The 21917-nt window shown below is 41.7% G+C and overlaps 1 protein-coding gene across 2 annotated transcripts in view; it reads right to left on the bottom strand.

The window, feature by feature from the left end:
* UNC13B (unc-13 homolog B) overlaps nucleotides 1-21917 on the bottom strand; it is a 208263-nt gene that overhangs the window by 112774 nt on the left and 73572 nt on the right. For both annotated transcript variants that reach the window (XM_041403854.1, XM_041403855.1), the window contains exons 9-10: nucleotides 16081-16407; nucleotides 14090-14180 (exon numbers count right to left, since the gene is read on the bottom strand). In XM_041403854.1, the coding sequence (XP_041259788.1) occupies nucleotides 14090-14180; nucleotides 16081-16407 (418 nt within the window). The remainder of the gene's footprint in view (nucleotides 1-14089; nucleotides 14181-16080; nucleotides 16408-21917) is intronic.

Here is a 21917-nt window from a genome sequence, read left to right as displayed (position 1 = left end):
TGTAAGGACTTGATATCCTATGAAATTGGAAAATTACAATCAATGTGTTAATTGCATATCTAATTAAATAATCAGCATCCCTAAAATGCAAAGGCATCTTGGGCACAGACATGTGCTGTGTGTAGAAAAACCTGTAATTATACTCTCAGTTGGAGCTGTAATTGCTTTTTTGATCAAGAAACCTGGGAATGAAAGGTTGCAAGATTATATGAAATGTAGACCTCAAGCAGACATAACAGCTTTCCAACATGAACTTGAGGCAAGCATAAGGAAAGTAAACTATTCAGCATTTCTATTGTAAATACAGAAAAAGAAATAACAGATTTAACTTGCAGATAGGTTAGACACTTGGAAAAGCTTTTCATCAGCAGTGAGTATAGATTATCAAGGGAGGCTAAAAAATCTCTTTCCCAGAAGGTTTTAACCAGTGGAAGTGCACACATTTTTCCGGGATGATTTGGAAGAAGATAGATGGTCTAGTTAATCTCTTCACGTCTCAGTTTTGTTGCTCTTTATCCTTCAGAGCCTACCTCAGGTAGGAAACTACACACTAACACACAGAGCTGGCTAAGAGGCGTGAGGGTACATTACTCCCCACAGGTGGTCTGCAGGACAAGCCTGCTTCCCACAACACAACAGCTTAGTTCACACACTGCAGAGCCCGTTTCTCCCACCTGAGCTTGACAGTGAGGACATGGAAATTGCCTCTCACAGAACTGTCCATGCATTCTGCAAGGTCAATCCAACACACAGGGATTTGGCTGAAAGAAGTAAATGCCTTGATCCTACAAGGTAGTACTCTACATGAACCTCCACAGTTCTTTATCTGGTTGAAGGTCAACCCCCTTTCTCAGCTAGAAGAGGGTGTCCTTCAGCTCACTGAACAAGAAACTATTTAACATTGTTTCACTGGTGTTACTCAAAGCAGGATAGCATGCTTTATTCACCGAATCACAGCCAGACCCTACCATTACACACAGTTACACCACCATTACATGCAGTGAACTAAGGGGCACGCCCCATCATATTGCTAAAGTAATTCAAGCTTAATTGGTGTTTTGACAGCATACCTGTGAAGTTAAAAAGTCCCCACTACAACTGAAGTACAAGGGCAGTATCAGGTCAAGAGCTTCTTCTCTGAACACTCATCTCCGGACAACAAACCCCAGATTTCTCAAAGTAATTAAGTTGGGAGCATATGAAGCACTGTAAGTCCAGCTTTTCAGCTACTTCACTTACTGCTCTGATAACTCATTTCCAGAATCTTAAATAAAATAACCAGAAATCAATTCATGGATCTGAGAGAGAGGAAATGGAAAAATAATTTCAAAAGCCACAACAGCTTGTCCAGCATCATGTAATAACACGGCAGTGGAATAACAACTAAAAATCCTACAAAGCAATGCCCATCTACCTCTGATAACAGGTTGTGTCCACTACCAGCCCTTTCCTTCTCATTGCTATATTGCCCCAGATTTCAAAAACTAAGGAGAAAACATTGTTTATTACCCTATCTTCACCTTTATGTGTCCTGGCTTAAGTAATATGCTTTTCTCTTTGTGGGAATAATTTTGCAGAAGGTGGCAGTTGATTAATGAACCCAAATGTCCCAAAAATCCTTGCTGTAAACCCCATACAAGCCCCTGCCAGTCTCTAACACCATTAACACAGACACTGAACAAGAAAAAAAGAACTGCCACATCAGGTGTCTGATAAAGCCAACTCCAGCAACCACCCCCATATTAATAAACTCACACAGACTTTTCACACCACCAGTAAAGGCATTTGACAGGTTCACACTGGGCCTGAACTAAGGGGCTCTGGAAATCCAGTCAGCCTGCTCTGCTAACTGGGAGGGACAGAGGAAAAAATTTAATGCAAAAAAATAAAAATGCCTGGACTAAGAAAGCCTCTTCAAGAGGACAAAAACTGCACTACAAACAAGGCCTTGATAACACAGCTGATCTAAGTCAAGTCTGAGAGGCCAATTAGCTCCTTTGGCAAAAGTCCGTGATGGGAGGGGCAAGCACAGCTGGACCAAAGCAGACACCCAAATACTGAGCAGGGATGATGGGGTTATTCCTATATCTGTTGCCACTGTTCTGGGCTCCCAGGTCACAGAAACCATTCCACCCTCCCAGAGAAATGGGCATAAGGTCAGATTAAAAAGGGGTGATTCTGGCAGCTGTAAACAGTTGTATATTAACAAGCTATTACTGCTGCAAGCTAAAAATAAAGTGATATGATTTGGAGGAGTAACATGTATCCATGTCACAAAATATGAAGGAGAGTTGTACTTGCTTTAAATTGAGTTCCTTAAATTAGGCATAACAAAATTCAGAGTGAATACACCAGCCAATCCATAGGTATTTGTGTAGACCAAACTGGATCCCTCAACTACCCGTTATATGAGATACCACAAAAAAAAACTTGCATGATTTCAATCTGTTGCACTAACAAAATACACTGAATAAAAATAGAAAAATATAAATAAATTGCATGAAAATTTAGCACTCTCAGTTTCTCAATAACAGTTTCTCAAAAATGTGTTTGCTATCTTAAAATACAAGGTGAATATTGACTCATTAACAAAAATAAAACCCAGATGGAGACATGGTTAAAATAAACTGATCTTTCACATAAAGCAATTTCTATTTGTATTTCAAATAGTTTTGTACGCAACAACCTAAAGTATAAACCAAAGTGAGGCTAAATGAATTCAGTCTTGAACTGATTTATCTAAATTTGCTCCTAGATGGACAGCTCTATTATATCCTTTTTAGTGCATATCCCTGACTTTGTCTCTATTGCTTTTCAAGCTCTCCTATAAAATAATTTTCAAGTGTTAGCTTTTAAAAAAACTTTTAATGACTATGAATTCAATTGCAATTTACTGCCTAAGTGAGAAACTGAAATCCCCAGGGGAATTCCTAAAATATGATTTAAGAACAAACCTGTTTACAAACTATACCATATTTTCTGAACTATTACCACTTGAATATTCATCAGAAAACAAAGCTGTATCTGCGACAGGTTCATTAGCAGGTACGAGTCACTAAGAACACCCTTTCTTCAAGAAACCCCTCAGGCAGTCTAGCATCCTTAATATCTGCTGTGCAACTGTATGGAAAAGCCACCTCAAGAAGGGCTGCAACATTATTTTAACTATTTCAGTTCAGTGAGAGCTTCTAAGTAGCAAATACCTCTTCTACACACCTCTGGTTGTGTTTGGAAACCCACAGGGTCCTGCAGTGTGGCAGTCTGACAGCAAAGGCAGGCAGGTGGGTAGAGTGAACACAGGGAGGCCACGCTCAGAGCAACAGTGACGGAGGCTGTGGTTCCATGGACATCTCTGACAGCCTACTTAGAGGCTGTCTGGATTATGAAGTCCCTGTTCTCTGCTCCCACAGGCAACTGTCATATAACAGCATTCATACAAGACCTCTTTTTAGATTAATTAGAAAGGGCAAAGAAACCAATTTGGAACTGTTCACTAACAATTAATAAAATCACTTTCTGATTTCCAGCCCGGGTTTCTTCTTATGCCCTTCTGTTCTTGTGCTAACATTAACCTTTCACTTACATAGCTGCAAACTTGCCAATATTTACTCCCATGCTCTATTAGTACATGGCAGCAATATCTGCTCTCAGCTTCCAGTCTACTAAGCTGAGCCATACTTGTTTGGTCTCATCTCACACAACCTCAGCACCTCCCCACCCTGGGCTGCCTTGATGTCCCCTCTCCAATTTGTATTCTCTGACGTTTGCAATAGTCCCCATTTTCTCCAAATCATTTGATTCCTACATGACATATTAGAAATATTACAGAAATACAGGCAGAAAAAACCTGTTGTCTACCTTGCTTGCCACAGCGTAGCATGGAGCACAGAGCAATTAATTTCAGTAATTTCCCATTTTCCAGGCAAAGTTTTCTTTTCATAACTATTTCTACAGCCCAACTAGTGAGGGCAGACTAAATGAGTTTACAGTTACCCAGAATAGCCCTTCCCTCTCTTACTGATCCAATGCATAAATATAGCTTAAACAGGATACTCCTGTTTTGAGCACATATCCCCATAGTCCAGAGGGCAGCATCACTGCTCACCTGGTACTACATCATTCTGCAAACCTGTAAGCAAAAGCCACCCAGTCAGCAAGAGACTCCCTGTCTAGAGCACCCCAATAAACTTCACTCAGATTTACCTCAGTCCTTCCAGCATCTGGTACCTGCACACTTGAGCAACAGATGAGAATTTAAAGCTGCATTTGGGATTTCACCCCAGCTTTATGCCTAAATTATCTTTAGTTTTACAGCACACAAACGACAGAGCTGTCAACAACCTCAGGAAATTCCTCCGGCAGAACAGATATTGATACACTGATGTTCTCAAGTGCCTTTCAGCAGAGGAGGTGTGTTATAAACCCAACTTACAGACTGCCAGGAAAGGCTGCAGGCCTTTTCCTACAGATTCAAAAACCAAGGAAAAGAAGAACTAGTCCCACCTTTACCACCTCCAGATTTCAAATTAAACCAATGGGGAATCACTGAAAAGCCTTTTTGAAAGCATCAGTCATTAACCATCAAAGCAATAGAAATGAACTCACAGTTTGATCCAAATCTAGCTCATCTGATTGGTCCTCCATAATGTCCCAAAACTATCCAGACTAAATGTGAGCAGACAGCAGAGAGTACATGTGTGTCTATCAGATGGCTTAAAAATCCCATCTGAATGCCAAGAAATGAGCCTGGATGCAAAGAAAGTTCTTATTAACTCAGTAAGAACTACATCCTAATAGGCAGCATTCGTTTCCTGCACCACAAGACCTGCTTGAATTCTATGCAGAAAATAAAAATGCTACTCTGTTTCCAGTTGACACACCTGAACAACAGAATGCCATCCAGAGGGACCTGGACAAGCTCCAAGTGTGGACCATGGGAATGCCATGAGGTTTAACAAGGCCAAGAGCTGCTGCTGCACCTGGGCTGGGACAGCCCCTGGTAGCAGCCCAGGCTGGGCATGAACAGCCCCAGAGCAGCCCCGCCCAGGAGGGCTTGGGGGTGCTGTGGGTGAGAGGCTGCACATGCCCCGGCCATGGCACTGCCAGCCCAGAGAGCCAAACGTGTCCTGGGCTGCATCCAGAGCCCCGTGGGCAGCAGGGCAGGGAGGGGATTCTGCCCCTCTGCTCTGCTCTGCTGAGACCCACCTGGAGCACTGCATCCAGAGCTGGGCTCCCAGCACGGGAGGGACAGGGACCTGCTGCAGTGAGCCCAGAGGAGGGCACCAAGATGATCAGAGGGATGGATCATGGCTGAGAGAGTTGGGATTGTGCAGCCCAGAAAAGATAAAGTTTCAGGGTGACCTGATTGTGGCCTTCCCAGTACCTGAAGGGAGCCCATAAGGAAGATGGAGAAGGACTATTCACAAGCGATAGGACAAAGAAAAATGATTTCAAGCTGAAAGAGAGAAGATTTAGATTAGATATTAGCAAGAAATTCTCTACTGTGAGGATGGTGAGGCACTGGCACAGGCTGCCCAGAGAAGCTGTGGATGCCTCATCCTTGGCAGTGCTCAAGATCAGGTTGGACAGGGCTTTCATCAACCTGGTCTAGTGGAAGGTGTCCCTGGCCATGGCAGGTGCATTGGAATTAGATCATCTTTAAGGTCCCTTCCAATGCTAGCCATCCTATGATTCTATGATTTGGTTTTACATGCTATGTAGAACCACGCAGAACTGGAGCACTGATGTCTTCAGGCATTGTATTATGCAATATCAACAGCTTTTTGACCTTCAAATACCACTTTTGCAATGCAGGGGGATGACAAAGCAACCACCTCACTTCAGTCTGGATGCATGATACTGGAAGACTTCAGTTACACAACCCGTATGTGATGCCAAAAATTGGCTCAGAAGCATGCAAGGCAACCCTGCCCTACATCTAAACAAGTTGTATAACAACACAGCTTGGAAAACAAGAGACAACTGAGAAAAAAGCAATAAAAGAAAAAATTGTAAACTCCTAGCCCCTTTTTTTCTGACTTTCTGGCTTTTCCTGTGAAGTTATGTTATTATTCAATGCATTTGCTAACACTGCACGAATAGTTATTGCTTCGTTTATGATGCTCTCAGCCAGTGCTGGTTAGCTCGTCTTTTCAACTCTTGTGCTTTGTAAGCTGAAGCCCACTGCTATCTCTCTGGTGCAGCATTTCTTGTACAGATTGCTTCAGTAATACACAGAACTGGGAAATATCCCCTCCTCCCACACAGATCCTTAAAAATAAGAGTGTGAAGTCTGGCTCTCCCAACAGCCAATGCTATTTTTAAGGACTGCGTATGTGGCAGGTAGGAGTCCCCCCACCCACCTCTCCCATTGCACCCCTATTTTGAGCAGAACCAACTGGCTTACTCCAGTGTCAGATGAAACTCTCGCAATTTTTCCTGATAAGCACAGGCATGAGTGTCATGTTGAGGTGACCAGGACACCACAGGTTTCTGAGCCCCATTCCAAATCAGACACAACCTCTATCACTAGAGCACACTGCTGTAATTCTGTTCACCATTATATGCCCAATAAAACGTGCAAAGGGAGGAGTTTTGCATAAGGTGGCAACGATTGTCTCAGTTCCATTTCTAGTGTTCTTCTATGGCCTTTAGAGGACTCAGTCCACCCTTCATAGAGATCTGGGTTTCATTTTTACTGAAAGATTCACCACTGCAGCAGGTCCTGAAAAAAGACAATCACTTGGTCAAGAAGGTTTCTGGAAGAGTCTTGGTACAAACGTGAATGCTGATGCTGGGCAGCATCAGACAAGAGAAAAGAGCCTACTGTAGTTAACCTCAGTTCAGAGGGATGAGCTATGTGCACACCGACAGTTCCTTCAGCCTGCCACACTCTGGTCATTTCTAGACATAACCACCACAGAAACTGCTGTGACCAGACAGCCTATGAGAAATGTTGCCAGAGAAAGAAAGGCAGAAATCATGGATACACAGTCTTACCAAGAATCTAGGAGTTGTACAAGACAAAGGTCATCTATCCACATTGCCAGTGCACTGCTGCCGCCCACATATTGCTCTCTGATCAGCAGAAATACACTTAAATGGAGAGGAATAAAAGTGACTAAGATACCTTTTCCTTCAGAAAACACCAATTTTTTACAATCAAAACTTGCTTTACAGGATCATAACGAATCTGAATTAGAATAATTCTCTGTTCTAAGATGTCCAAACAGTTGAGGGAGTGCAGAGAAGAGTTGTTCCCTGAAGCAGTTACATCTTAGCAGTCAATGCACTTTTCTAACCACGCCAAACCCAGGGTAAAATCTCAGTGTCCCTCAGTATTTAGATGAGGAACAAGAGTCCTGCTGCTCCCTTATTCTACACATACCTACCTTAACAAAATGAATAGGTATCATGACAGTCCATTTGCAACCAGTGTTGTTATTATGACCTTAGAGAAGCACAGAGTGCAGTAAACTGGATTACCTGAACATAATGTGCAGTACTGCCACAAAGAAAGAGATGCACCTGATTGTGGAACACACCATGTTTGTGAACTATATCCCAGATGTTGCACAAACACCTTTCTCTTTCTTTTTAAGGAAATAAATGGAATAAACTTTGGAAGAAAAGCAAATTGATCTTGGATTCCCATTTAAAGGCTTCAAAACAATTCTGACTTCCAGATACTTACAGTTTACAACACAAGTCTAGAGAACCAAAATCCCCCAGAATCTGTCTGGGGCTTTTTCTAACCAGCAACAAGAAGATATTGAGAAAACTGAAGGGGAACGATGCCCAGTGTGCCAGGGGATAGAGATCATCAACAGCAAAACTGGTTTTAGCAGAGATGAATATTTGAAGAAGCGTGCAGAAAGAGCAACTGAGCAGGCTCCGACCTGCTGTGGTCATCGTGGAAAACACTGCACATTGCTTCACAAGAGACCATTTCTCTTAACTGCTCTGAAAGGGGAAAAGCTGCTTATCTTTTCCACTGGAGATAAAGTTATCAAACAGCTGCTCAAAAATCACAACAGCAGCTAATGAAGGCACAACACTATTTTCTGGTGTGTACATACAAATAATTTTATCGCTTTGCTCTAACATTCATTGTAACGTTCACTGTAAATTAAAAATTTATATTATTTCCTGTACATTCTTAGGGAATCTCAGAAAGGATAAAATAAAAATGGTTTTTATTCCAAACAGATGTGAATATGCAGGTATTTTATTTAAGACATTTGGAGAAGAAAGAAGCTTTCCCTCATTTGAGCACAGGCTGTCAGCTGAACTGTTCCTGACAGAGAGGCAACAACAGACATAAATTGTTCAAACACCAGGGGATCACCCCACACTAAAAGCTGCCTCGGGGGAAAGGCACAAAGGGCTTTGGAGAGTCTCACAAGACTTGCCAGCCTGCAAACTCAGACGCAACAAAGAGAACCAACATTATGGCATGAGGAGACAGTCCCCAGTACTTTTGTATTTGAACGTTTTGTAACTATTGTTGTGCAATCCTAAGAGCTCTAAAAGCTCCCAACACTATGGCATGAGGAGACAGTCCCCAGTACTTTTGTATTTGAACGTTTTGCAAGTAACTATTGTTGTGCAATCTTAAGAGCTCTAAAAGCTGTATTTTCAGAAAGGATTTGACTACTATAGCCACCTAACACCAGACAGTCTGCAGTACTGCTGGCAGCAATCCTTGGATCATGCCTGACCAACAGGATCTCCACTTGAGGGTAGGAACAGCAAATTCATGACCACAAGAATGTTCTACAGATCCCCACCAACACTGATCCCTAGAACACTTGATCAGGAATGCTGGTATTTTGGTGAAGGTTAAGATGACATCCACAGATCGTTAGATAGAAAAGAAGGAAGATATTTAACTGGGGATGTACTTTTTCTGCATGAAGAGAAGTTTCTAGTAACTCTCTGTTAGGAGTCACAGTGCTTCAGTTTGCTTCTTTGCCACTGTGTGGGAGGCTTTGAAAATGCAGAGCTTACTCATCTTCACGGGACTGATAAAGAGACACCTAGGCAACAAAGCTTAAGGGAAATAAAATGCCAAAAGTAAATTATTGCATGGACTGCAAAATCCATGACAGGTAGAAAGGGACAGCTTCCAGTCTTTTGCTGACTGGCTCAAAACAGTTTGTTCTCCACAGGTGCACAGTAGCTGGTTTGAGGGTACTGTGACCATTTGATGGTACTGACCCAGACCAGAGTGCCTGGGTTCACATGTAGAGGCTGATTTCCCACAGGGACAGGCAGATAACGTACAATCAAAGCTGCAACCAAAACTGGCACCAGACCCTGCTGGTCTCTTCACCATGACTTTAAGTCCAGCAAGGACTCCTTACAGCATCTCACTGTTGCTTATGAAAGGAATAGTGGTGCTTTGAAATAAGAGCTTGCTTTCTCAAAATCAAAATAGGGCTTCACACTACAAAATCACCAACACATCACCCTCCCAGAATCAGGCCTTTTAAGATTGGACCCTCACAGTTCTTAAATATTTGCAGGTGCTTGATCAGAGGTGAAGCTATAGAGCATGAGAAAATCAGACTAAGGATATGACTGGGTACCTGCAACAGTAAAGGAAAACCCCCTTTACTCCCTGCTACTGCAAGTGATCTTCGTGTTCCAGAAAACTACTGTCATGAACTACATCTGCCATGTCAGTTTGTGACCTGATTATGTATCAGTCAAGAGGAACAGACTACCTACATTTAACAGGGAAAGACAAAGGTTAAATCAAAATAATTGGTATAAGATGGCATTATTTTAAAAAGACGGAAACATTGCTCCTGTTACTTTGGTTTTGAAACAAAAACAAGTAAATTGATGTATTTAATATGCTGACATAAGAGAGAGGAAAATTATGCATAAGACTTTTCCCCCCCTCAACAAATTCAATGTAAATGGAGAAAATCCCAGCTCCCATACCCTCTTCTAATATTTAAATATACTTAAAAGAATTGGTAAGAGAGGTAATTTGATGATTTAACTGATTTTTTGCTCTTCTTTGGTCTGCCAGTTCTTCTGTTACACAAAAGTCAGATTCAAATTTGTATAATTTTAGAAGTCACATAGCTGTGTCCCTAGCTGGAGGCTATTTCAGTCACTGAGGGCTGCAAGTTGAAGATGCAATAGCTACGTGTTTGCTCTTCTTCTGGAAAAGAAGCTCCCACTGAGGGACTGCAGCAGATGAACTATCAATTAATCCCTCTTTGTAGTCGAAGTTCTAAGTGTGAAGGTGAGGATTACTGAGTCATTCCTTGCAGGGCTGAAAACCCTAGTTGATTCTAGCATAATTAAGTTTCCTCTTCACAAAGAAAGAGAAAAGCAAAACAGCAGAATTGAAGAACAAAACATACGTGCAGACTACAACAAAGCTTTTTCAACATGCACAGTTACAAATTCCTGTGCCATTTTGTAACTGTCAAGTCTTAATTAAAATACGACATTTCTCTGACTCATGGTCAGAATGTAGGATGCATGTACATTATTCACATGAATATTAATGTTTTCCCAGGTAGGAGGCTGAATTGCTCAGGGGATTTATAATCATATCATGTATGGAAACTTCTTGGGGGTCTTTTTCTTTTTTGGACTTCTTCCTTATTCTTTCAAATTTCAGTCAGATCATTAACAATTAAGGGTTGCAAGAATCATTTTATTAGTCTGTGTGATAGGAGTCCAGCCCCTCAAATCTGCAAGGTGGAGCTCTATGTGTGTTCATGAAATGTTATGGCACACAGAGAAAGAGGAACACAGAAATGTGCTGAAAACATCCCTTCCAACACTAAGGACATAACCACCTGCTCTGAAGTGCTGGAACAAACAAGGATAGTCCTCCTGAAAGCTCTTAGAAATTGACGGAAGATGGAAAGATGTTAATACAGTGACCAGAGAAATGAGACATGATCTTTTCTAGCTACCAAGAGAATCACCTGCTTAGACTACCACCACAGGGACCTTTAAAATCCTGATCCTCATCAGAAAGTCTGTCTTTGTATCACTGACTTTCAAACAAAATCTGTGGACAAACTGATGACTCAACTTGCGTAGAAAGAAACCAGCAGAGATGCTCTTCTAGATTTGAGCATAAGTGCAGAGAGAAATGAGGATGCAAATGCATCTGAGCAAACTGTGAGAGTCATCCTGATACCTTAGAAGGAAAGGAATTAGACAAGCTAGAAAACACTACGTGATTCAAGAACACAAAGTAATAAAAACTCAGAAAGTCAGTGTCTGGAGCTCAAGAGAAAGAGGCTTAAAGGACCAGGGAATTTAGTAAGCTGTTAACAGCTAATGAAACAGCATCACTGGACAAAAATCAGAACTTACCCCAGCGAAGAAACCTCCTGCCTTCTAGGAGGGCTTGAACTCTCTTCCTGAAGAAGTTTTTAAAGACAAAAATTATTGCACAGGAAAGGAATCAAAAGGCTGAAGCATAAAATTAAACATCTAGCAATGAACACACAATATGACAAATAAAGGATGGATGCCATTCATAGGAAGATGAATCATCAGGTGTTATTAAGAAGGCTGGAAATTTGATGCCTTAATTGCTTCAGGTCTTCGGTGAAAGGGACAAGCACAGTCAGGCAGCTGACAGAATTAATACTGGATTGTTGTGGGGGGGTTTTAAAGAAAAAAGGTTCAGAAAGTTATTAAAAAGAGGCTGCAGTAAAGAAAAAAAAGATGAAAGAAATAACCACCTTATCTGTCTGTTAAGTCAGATGGCACTAAGAATTTGAGAAATATTGAAGACTTGAAAAAGACAAAGCAGGTATTTACGCTTAAAAAACAGTAAGAGAAAGCCTTGTATAATTATAAAAGCACTAACTTCACACACACACACTCCAGTTCCCTGGGGATTGAAGACTGGAACAAATAATCAAATTATTTGCAAATCTTCTAGAACATGAAAAGGAGAGAAATAAGTGTGAGCATGGTTTCATCAAGAGTAGAACTGTGTCAAATGCATTTAACTTCCTTCTGTGACAAGCTAAATTATTCTAATGGGTAGAGAAAGAATAATAGAATCTTTATACCCTGGGATCTGGATGAAGCTGTTAAAATAGATGCAAACATACTAGTAAAAAATTGATAATCATGGTAGTCAAATTCAAAGAATGTACCAAGCAAGATCCCTCAGGCAACTCTGGTAGCACCCAGACAATCAGCTTTGGTTTTGTCACAGACAACTTGAATGATTTGCTCACGTAAACAGTAAGGAAGACACAGACAACAAAGGGCTTACAAAATGGAAAAAAAAAAACAAAGCCAAAAAAACCAAATTCTCTAAGGACAAGTGCAAAGCCATATTCAGCTGTAATCCAACACAAAGATAGGCTATGCAACAACAGACAAAACCCTTTTTCAGAAAGAACCTCAGCTCTGGAAAGTGTAAAAGGCTAACCATACATCAATGATAGCCTGTGATAAAAAAAGCACCATCACAGCAGGACAGCCAGTCTATCTTGGAATATCAGGACCACAGGCAGGAGAACAAAGTCTTGGTTGCTCTATAGTGCACATGAGCAGGCTCTCAGCTGGATTTCTACATTCAGCTTTGGACACTGCACTTCAGGGAAAACAAAGAAATGAGTAGGAGAATTTAAAAAAGGCCAGAGTGATGGAAAAGTGCCTAAAAATCCTGGCAAGAAAAGACTAAAAGAAAAAGGGTCATCTAGTTAACACAAGAAGAGCTAATGGGGCTTTGTCCTGTTTTTGCAGTAGCCCTTTACAATTCCAGTATTTATTGTCCTAATCATAAGACATGGATTTATGTGGAACAAGAGAAACCCAGAGAAGAGGTAAGGAAAAGTCTTTGGACAGAAAAGGCAGCTAAGCCCCAGGGCAGGCTCCTGGAAAGTTCCAATTCCTAAATTTTTTGGTTTAAGGGAAAATCAGATCAATAGTTGTCAGCAGTGCTCAAGGCAAAGCAGATAATGACATTTTGCTATCAAAACTAAACTACTCTTTCAGTAATAATCATCTCAAAGCATGTCATCCTTCCAATTCAGCAGAATCACAAAACAATGCTGAACCACCTTATGGCCCTTCTACCCTCTCAGAAAAACAGAATGTTCTTCATTTTCCATGTTATACTGAGAGTTTTGACCTAAATCCTCTCTACTCAGAAGTGAAGCCATTGTTAGATGAAAAAACATTTACAATCCAGATAGAACAAGAGAAAATCTATTTTGCCTCCCAAGATGCAAAGCAACAACAATCAGTTCTTGAATATTTGCAAAAACCCACAAGAGAAAGTCCTGATTGTGACAGAAACTGTAAAATCTCTTATAAAAACAAAACAAGCCATCTCTAGAAGAAAGTAGTATTTCTAAGTGAAATATATTAACTCTGCACTTGGGCAAGCAGGCGAAATTGAGGGAACATGAACACCATATGTTATCTTTCTGTGGGCATACAGATGGATACAACCATAAGAATTTTTTTAAAAATTCAACTTATTTGGTTCTTAAATACTGTTCTCTAAAACAAGAGTGTTTATACTGTTATAGAAAATGTCACAACCTTTTCCTTTTGACTTCCCAAATCAAGACTATTTATTTTTAAATCTTACTTTCATGAGATGGAAATACCAAGACTTACTATACACCCACTTTCAATAAGTATATATAAAAATATTTGATGCAAAGTTTCCCAAGGAACATTTTCCCACGACAAATAATACAGATAACTCCTACAAAACTAACAAGCTATCCTCAAGTTGCCTTGGGAAAAAGTCTTCATTTCAAACAATTTAGAATAAACCATTTAAGTCCTAGACACCATTATTATTATTATTATTATTTACAAATTCATAGCTAATTTCTCAGCTTCTGCATATTTTCTGATATTCACCTCTAGTTCCACACAATGATGTTAAAAATGTCTGGTAGAATCAGAGAGCTCTAAAACCACCACAACATGCTGCAGTCCTACACAATGCATTCGATAAAATTTTTGTCTCCAAAACACTGAAACTCTAAGAGGTGCCTTACAACGAAGACGTGAAACCTTGAGCCACAGCAGCTCAGAAAAGGAGCAAAGCAATGCTCCATCCTACCTGTTGAAGCTGCAGTCGGACTTTGCTAATGGCTCTAATCCAATGGGCTCTTGCTGGAGGAAACGGTGGTGGCTCGATGTCACCCTGGTAGCTTGAAAGCAAGAAACAGGAAATCACTGCATGAAACATACTTACCTGTAGCATTAAAGATTGAACCATATAGTGTAGTTACAGCTTCAGCTCTGAAGGAACAACAGGCTCCAGTCAGCAGAGCTGTGCATGTGCTCTGGGAAGTGAGCAGCTAAAGGACAGCTTTCCTTAAACTCAGGAACCACCTTGGAAACTGATGAACTTTATGATATGAGCTGTACACAATCCAAACCCAGGAGGAAGATGATGTTTGTGCAAACATGAGGGGAAAAAAAAAAAGCAGTCTGTGACACCAGATCAAGCCAATGCAACACAATGGGATCATAATTACAGACATAAAGAGGCATATGGAAGATTTTATATCCCGATGTCTGCTGCAGTTCTCTTCTAGCCACTGCCCCTTCCTACTCCTCCTGCTACAAATTTACAGCCCCTCTTTATTGGAAATACTGGCCACAGGCCCCAGCCCTGAATTTCCCCTGTGCACTGAACCTCTGTCACCCCACTCTTTCCTACAGCTTTTCAAGAGAGCAGACAGATCTGCCACCAACACTCCACCTCAGTGCCCCACAGAACATCTTGCAGTCCCTAAGCTTATGATACCTTAGGCTTTTGGTTGCATTCCTGCTTTTGTATTTTGCTAAGGTGTAAATAACGAAAACAAACAGCTTCTCCTGCCTGCAAAGCACCCACCCCACAGTGCTGACTGTATAAAACAAGCCCATAGATGAGACCAAAACACATCCATGCTACAAGTCTAGCTCAGGTGCAGCTCTAAGGATCAACACTCAGAGCTCAGTTCCATGCCTGTTCCATGGAGACAGGACAGCACTGCCAGAGGGTGGAGAGAAAGGGAGCCAGTGAGGCAGGAGCATCCAAGTTAGATGCCAAAATTAGCCTGAAGTAGACTATGTGAATAACCTTTCCTGTGAACAAATATAGGCCAGCCATTCTGGGACAAGACTCCTGCTGCTCTGTAAGGAAAAGAGGAAAGTGAATCAGAGTTTAAAAACAGTTTAACACTTCTCTCTTCTTGTTTTCCTCTTTTCATCTTTAGTGTAAGGCTTGCCTACACATGAACTCCTGTAGTTAATTCTATCATCCAAGCAGTGACACTAGCTGTACCCTCCAAAGGATACAGACAGGCAGACATCTTCCCATGGATCTAACTGAACCATATTATAAAAAAATCCCTCATGCTTATGAAAGTAAAACCACATCCAGTGGCTGCAATGACTTGATTACCTCAAGAAAAAATGTCATTCCCAAATTTAAGTAGTGAAATTTGAAATTTCTGTAAAACTTGTGCAAAACCCAGTACTCTACTTACCCAAACTTAGATTAAATACTTTTGAAGCCTGGAAAGCCGAAGTACAAGGACAAGAAAAGCTCCCACAGTGAGTCAGAGCAACATGTCTATTCATGCTCCACAACCCACAACTACATAAACACTAACTCTAATGGTGGTAGTCTACAAGAATGGAACTAGTGAAGCTCTAACCATGAAAACACGTAATTCTTGGTTGTACAAGCATAAACTTGATCCCACATGAGCAATGGAAGCAGCTATTTTGGAGCCAGAATACGTTCATCAAACCAGACACAGAAAATCCAGCAAATGAGCTCCAAGCTGGTGTTCCTCTTCACACACACACAAAAACCACAGTTTTAGCAAGTGTTCCTCTTTGCACACAAGGCAAACGCGGCTTCAGCTTAGCCAATGTCCCATAAGTAACTGGTCCTCTAGAACAGATGTTTCACAGATCAGCAACACCTGTAGTTGTCAGAAAAGGCTGCAAGAACAACGTACTTGCAGCCTTTAATAATTTGCCCTGGAAAACAGCAAATAGAAGAATCCTCTTTGAACTAGCTGAAAATAATTTGTTAATACCTTCACCTACCTCCTTTGGACTCCTGCATCAACATCCTTGGGCTTCTCAACTTCCAGAGGTAACTCAGCTGCAGAATGGTCTGCAGGTTTTTCCTCAGTTTTACAGAACTTCTCCTCTTCTCCTTTGCCATGAGACTCTTCTTGCTCCTTGAGCCACGCCTGACCATCCTTCTGGTAGCTGCTCGAACTGTGGTAAGAGTGATTTGACTGCCTTTCCTGGTGATCATCCTCCTGCTCAGAGCCGTGGGCACTTTCATGGGAATGTTCCAGCTCACTGAGGTGAGAGCTTTCCTGGCTGACATTGCAAGAGGAGCCGTATCTACTACTGCCAGCAGGACTATGAGAGAGTAAGAAAGTCCCATCAGAAAAAACAGTGGCTTGGAAAAACACAAAACAACGTGTGCATGTAAAAAACTGAGCCATATATGAAATACTACTGAAAGGCATGCTATGAAGTCATACTTAACTATTATATTCCTATGATTATTATATAAATGTAGACTTGTGAACCTCAAAAGTTTGGTAGGCAGTAGAAATACTCAATACACAATCCACCAGTATATAGACCATATATACTTATTTTGTATATATATATATATGTATATGTGTGTGTGTGTATATATATACATATGTATATATGTATACACTCACATATGCTCTATACATGGGTCTTTGTTGCACCAACTACTGCATCACCTTACACCACCTACAAACTGCAGTGAAGATATTCTAATAACCAGATGGGAATAATAATGGAAACACAGCAATTCAGAGTGAAAGTGTTTCTGTCTTCTGCAGTTTTGCTGCAGTTGGAGTCTTTATCACATTTATTTAAGGTGACTGTTGTTAAAAAATAAAGTTAACTTCACTTTTATGTATTAAAAGTTTATGATAAAATATGTTGCAGTCAAGATTAAGACCGTCAAGACCTTCAACTTACAAACTTCTACAAAAGTCAAAAAATTTTTCAAAGAAAAGCCATACACAGGGGTGTGACCTCTGTGATTCAAGACACCACTTTCAGGACTGAATTCCTAGAATCCTCAAACAAAATACAGCAGACGGAGATTTCTCATGCAGTCAGGAAAACTATGGCCAAGAATTAAGCAACACTCATATTTTTCTCTTGCAGTCTTGGAAGAATTTGGAGCCAGGAAGTTCTGTGAGTGCAGAGTTGCAGATGTATGATCAGAGGAACAAGTTTCACTTACATTATACAGAATTATATATATATACTTAAATTTAAGTTTAGCAGGCCTCTGTTTTGATTTTTAAGGGCAATTGCAGCTTAGCACATGCACAGGACTGAATGCACTCATAAAATACTGATACCTTCCTCTAGGGACTTTCATAACTGCATGAAATAAATTTTGTACCTATTTTAGGAAGACCAAGCATTAGAATACCTTCACTAATATTTCTGAAAGTGTTTTAATATATTCAGTAATACAAAGTGAACCTAAGTAGTTCTATAATGTATCATCAGTAAGTTAAATCTCTCTCTAAAATTTAAAATCTTTACCTTGCATTTTGAGAACAAAATATTCCTCCCTACCAATACATTCTACCTCTTACTTTCTTCTTATCAAATGCAATATTATTATCACTAAACAAGAAAGCAAAGTGAATTGTATGCAGCAGAATTAACACACAAAGACTGTAACTTCTCAAAGGCTAATGAAATTAGGACTAAGAACATCTCATTCAGTGGGACAAATTATAAGAACATGGGAAATTCAATTACACTTACAGAAAAGGAGTGGGAAAAGGTGAGAAATGGTCTAAAGGCTTGCTGTAACTAGTGACTGCAGTTTGCCATATTGTCCATGACAACCACCAGAGATATCACAAACACTACAACAGGTAGGGGACTGGGACTGAGCTACAAACATCAGACACCAAGGCCACTCTCTACTGCTGCAGCATTGCATTATAAATGGTCAAATCCCATTTATTATGCCTCATTTGTAACTAGCCTTTTCTCATTCAGCTGTTCCACGCTATGCAGATCTGCAGCCAGTGTGTCAGGATGCAGTACTGCTCCATCAGGAGCAGGATCAAGCCCAGTTTCTCTCTCCTCCGGCTTGTCTGGCACATGCTCCTCTGCCTGATCTTCTTCCTGCAGTTCACCTGAAATCACATTCTGTTGATCTTCTGACTCTTTGTCAAGCTTCTCTCCCAGCTCTTTGCTGGATGTATCACCAACAGTGCTTGCACCAGATGGCTCTTCAGAACGCTCATTGTCTACAGCGTCAGGCTGCTTTGAAGACAACCTCACTTCTATAATTGCGTCAGTCACTTGATCCAAGACTGCAGATTTCGAGTTTTCTTCTGAACTGACTGTTCCTAACACCTTGTCATCTGGTTTTGACAAAGCCTGTGGTGGTGCATGTGGCTCCTTTTTGGCAGAGGTCTCCTTGATATCTTTTTGCCAGGGAAAGGAGAAATCTAGCTTTTTCCCAAATACTGCTCCTTGGGCACTCTCTGGCTTACTCACCTTTTCTTCACCACCTCCTTCAAACAGAGACATAGAGAGTTTCTTAAAACTGGACACGAGGCCCTCATCTGTTCCTGCTTTATTAGCAGAAGGTGGCTGCTGAGAGAAGAATGACCCAAAAGGTTTTCCACTATCAGAAGATGACATAAAGCCAAATTTTGGCAAACTGGGTATGTTTGGTATTTCAAAGACAGGTTTACTACTGCTTGTATCTGGAGCAACACTATTAACTTTACCATGTTTCTTCACGTCAGATTTGGAAGCAATCCCTTCTGCAGGCACTTCACTAATTGTTAAGTGTTTTTCCTGTTCAGCAGTTTGCTTTTCTACCTCACTTGTCTTCTCTTCATTCGGCTCAGGCAGATGAACACCGGGCTCATCAGCTGGAGCTGTGGGTTTGCTATCATTACTACTGATCAAGTCCTGCTGATCAATACCAGCACTGGCCTGATCCCCTGCAACAGCAGGCTCCGATTCAAGTGCAGCACTCTCATCTAACAGGGAAAGGCTTGTGTCTGCCCTGTTAGTTTGGGCTTCCATTTCCAGTGCGAGCTCATCAGTAGAGCCAGTGTGAAGGATGTCAGTGGCTGCCTTGTCTGCAGGAGCAGCTTCTTCCTCTGCTACACCTGAAGGCCCTACATCTGGTTGGGAAGTACCTACATCAGCCTGGTCAGGAGCCTCAGTCTGCACTGCATCAGCTGCACCACTGAGATCAGACTGGCATGGCAGAGCATCTACCACCTCAGAGGGCTGTGCTTCACTATCCTGCTGCAGCACCTCAAGGGCTTCATTCTCACTAGAGACTCCTGTTTCTGGAGTGGCACTCAAAGGTTCCTCTTTAGAGGTTTCCAAGCTCTTTTTCTCCTCAGTTTCTGTTTTCATAGGAGATTCTTCTGTGGAGTTGTCTTCTGTTGAAGCAGGTACATCCTTCTTCACAGAGGTAGAGACATCTGTTTTAGACTCTCTGGCTGCAGCTGTATTTTCTGGCTCCCTGAAGTCTTTTGCTGGAACAGACCCAGTGACATCTTTCACATCAGTCCTTTGAGGTTTAGGGGTGGATTTTGGAGGCATCTCTTTTGGAGATTCTTTTGGACCTTTGAAGATGCCAAATAAATCATTTGTGAAAGCTGGTGCTGGGCCACTTGGGAGGGATGAGAAACCAAAGAAAGAGGAGCTCCTCTTCTGTGCAGGTGGAGGTGCAGTAGCTTGAGGTTGAGAAAAGAAACCAGAAAATGTTTTAGGTGGTTTCATTTTTGTCATGAAACTTGAAAACATTTCAACTGAAGAATCCAGAACCGATTTATCACTCTCAGGTTCCTTTGGTTTGCTTTGCAAATTAGGTGCCTCTGGCATTTTAGGAGGAACACGTGGCTGTTGTGCCCTTTGTAATCTGTCCATTTGTTCAGGTACTTTTTGTTCTGTCAACTCATTATGTACACATACTTCTTCAGAGACCACTTCATTTTTCATGTCACTCATACTATTTAAGTCATTTAGACCCTGGGAATCCACCTTATCACCTGAGGCCATGCTATGATCAACCTTTTCAGAAGTTTGCTCTTTGGAAGAATAAGGCTCTTCATCAGTAGGAAATGCAACACTGTCCAATTTCTCCGTATTGCCCAAAGCATCTTCTGCCCTTGGGGAAACACTCTGCTGGTCCTGAGAACCCTCCTGCACAGTGGGAATCTGAAGGCAAGGACCAGGAACAGACAAGCTGGTTACTGCAGTGTCCTTGGTCTGTGGAAGCTTTCCTAAGCCACTCTCTTCATTGGCCCGTGGAAGCTTTTCTGAGCCACTCTCTTCACTGGCCTGTGGAATCTTCTCTAAGCCACTCTCTTCAATGGCCTGTGAAAGCTTTCCTAAGTCACTCTCTCCACTGGCCTGTGGAAGCTTTCCTAAGTCACTCTCTCCACTGGCCTGTGGAAGCTTTCCTAAGTCACTCTCTCCACTGGCCTGTGGAAGCTTTTCTAAACCACTCTCTTCAGTTACTGCAGCGATACTTTCTACATTGTCCACTGCCATCTTTTCTGATTTATTGTCTGGGATCATGAGGTCATTAGACGTTTGTTTGCCAGTCACTGCTGCAATAATATCATCAACTTCTTTTTTGTTGTCTGCATCTTGTTGCACGGTAGAACTGCTGGTTTTGACACCAGAGTCGGTGGGAACACTTTGCTTCATATGTTTAGCATCCACTGTTTTAGCTGGTTTTGTATTACTCTCCTGTCTAGGAGCAGTGGATGGCTTAGAATTCACTGGTTTAGCTGGTTTTTCCTGTCCTGGAGCAGTTTGTGGCTTTTCATCCAAAAAGGATGTCAAATTGAAGAAGCTAAAACTAGTACTTCTTTGAGGTGCACTCTTTTCAGGAGCTGGACTACTGGAAAAGAAGGAGGGCAGATGAAAGAGCCCCTCTGTTTCTTGTTGCTTCCCACCAGCAGGAGCAGCAGCAGGTGCTGAAGGCTTTGGTTCATCTGATCCAGTGAAGAAGGAGAATATGCTCTTACTGGCTGGCTGGGATTTCGGAGCAGTGATATCAGAGAAGCTGAATGGCAAACTGAAACCTGACTCTTTGGGCGTCTGGTCTGGCTTTGGTTTTGCCCGATTAATTGTGTCTCCTACACGACCTCCCTGCTGCTTTGGTGCGACTGTGGGTGTGCTGCTTTGCTGCCCAGCTGGCTGGCCCAGCTGGCTTCCTCTGGGACCTACACTCACTGGCTTCTGGGAAACATTTCCAGGAGGCACTTTTTTACTCTCAGGAGACTTCTCCATGGCTTTTTCACTTCGTTGTTCCTCTTGCACCCTGGGGCTAAGAGAGACTGGCTTGTCCATGCCTTCTGTTTTCACCTCTTCCTTGGTTGTGGAGGACAGACATGGCATACTGGCACTCTGAAGACCCCCAGTCTTCTCAGGTTTCTGCCTTGACTCAGTCACAGTTCTGCTGCTGGGTTTTGGCAGAGTTGTAGTACTTGAGGTTGGTTGTGAAGACACAGGCTCCACTTTGAAGAGATCTCCGAGGGATCCAAATAAAGATGAGATGCCAGAGGTTTCCTTCTGTTCTGGCTGCTTCACCTCTTCTGGTTTATTACTTTGCTTCTTTTCTAGTTCTGGTGATGTCTGTGGCACTTTGCTTACTTGTGTTTTAAAGAAATCAAAAAATCCAGAAGACTGGGGTTTGTTGGCAGTTGAGGTTGCAGGAGAATCTTCTCCAAGACTGAACAATTTCAGAGCACTTTTAAATAATGTCTCCTCAGGCTCAGTGGCTGGTTGGCTCGTAGGTGGCTGTGGCTGACTTGGTTCATTAATGGCTGCATGCCTTTCAAGACGCCTGGAAGCTGGAGTTGCTTTAA

Source organism: Onychostruthus taczanowskii, unplaced genomic scaffold (assembly GCF_017590055.1).
Source record: "Onychostruthus taczanowskii isolate IOZ18803 unplaced genomic scaffold, ASM1759005v1 scaffold204, whole genome shotgun sequence".
Taxonomy (NCBI): domain Eukaryota; kingdom Metazoa; phylum Chordata; class Aves; order Passeriformes; family Passeridae; genus Onychostruthus; species Onychostruthus taczanowskii.
The sequence above is the reverse complement of the archived record's forward strand: the minus strand, read 5'-3'. Positions and strand labels throughout refer to the sequence as shown.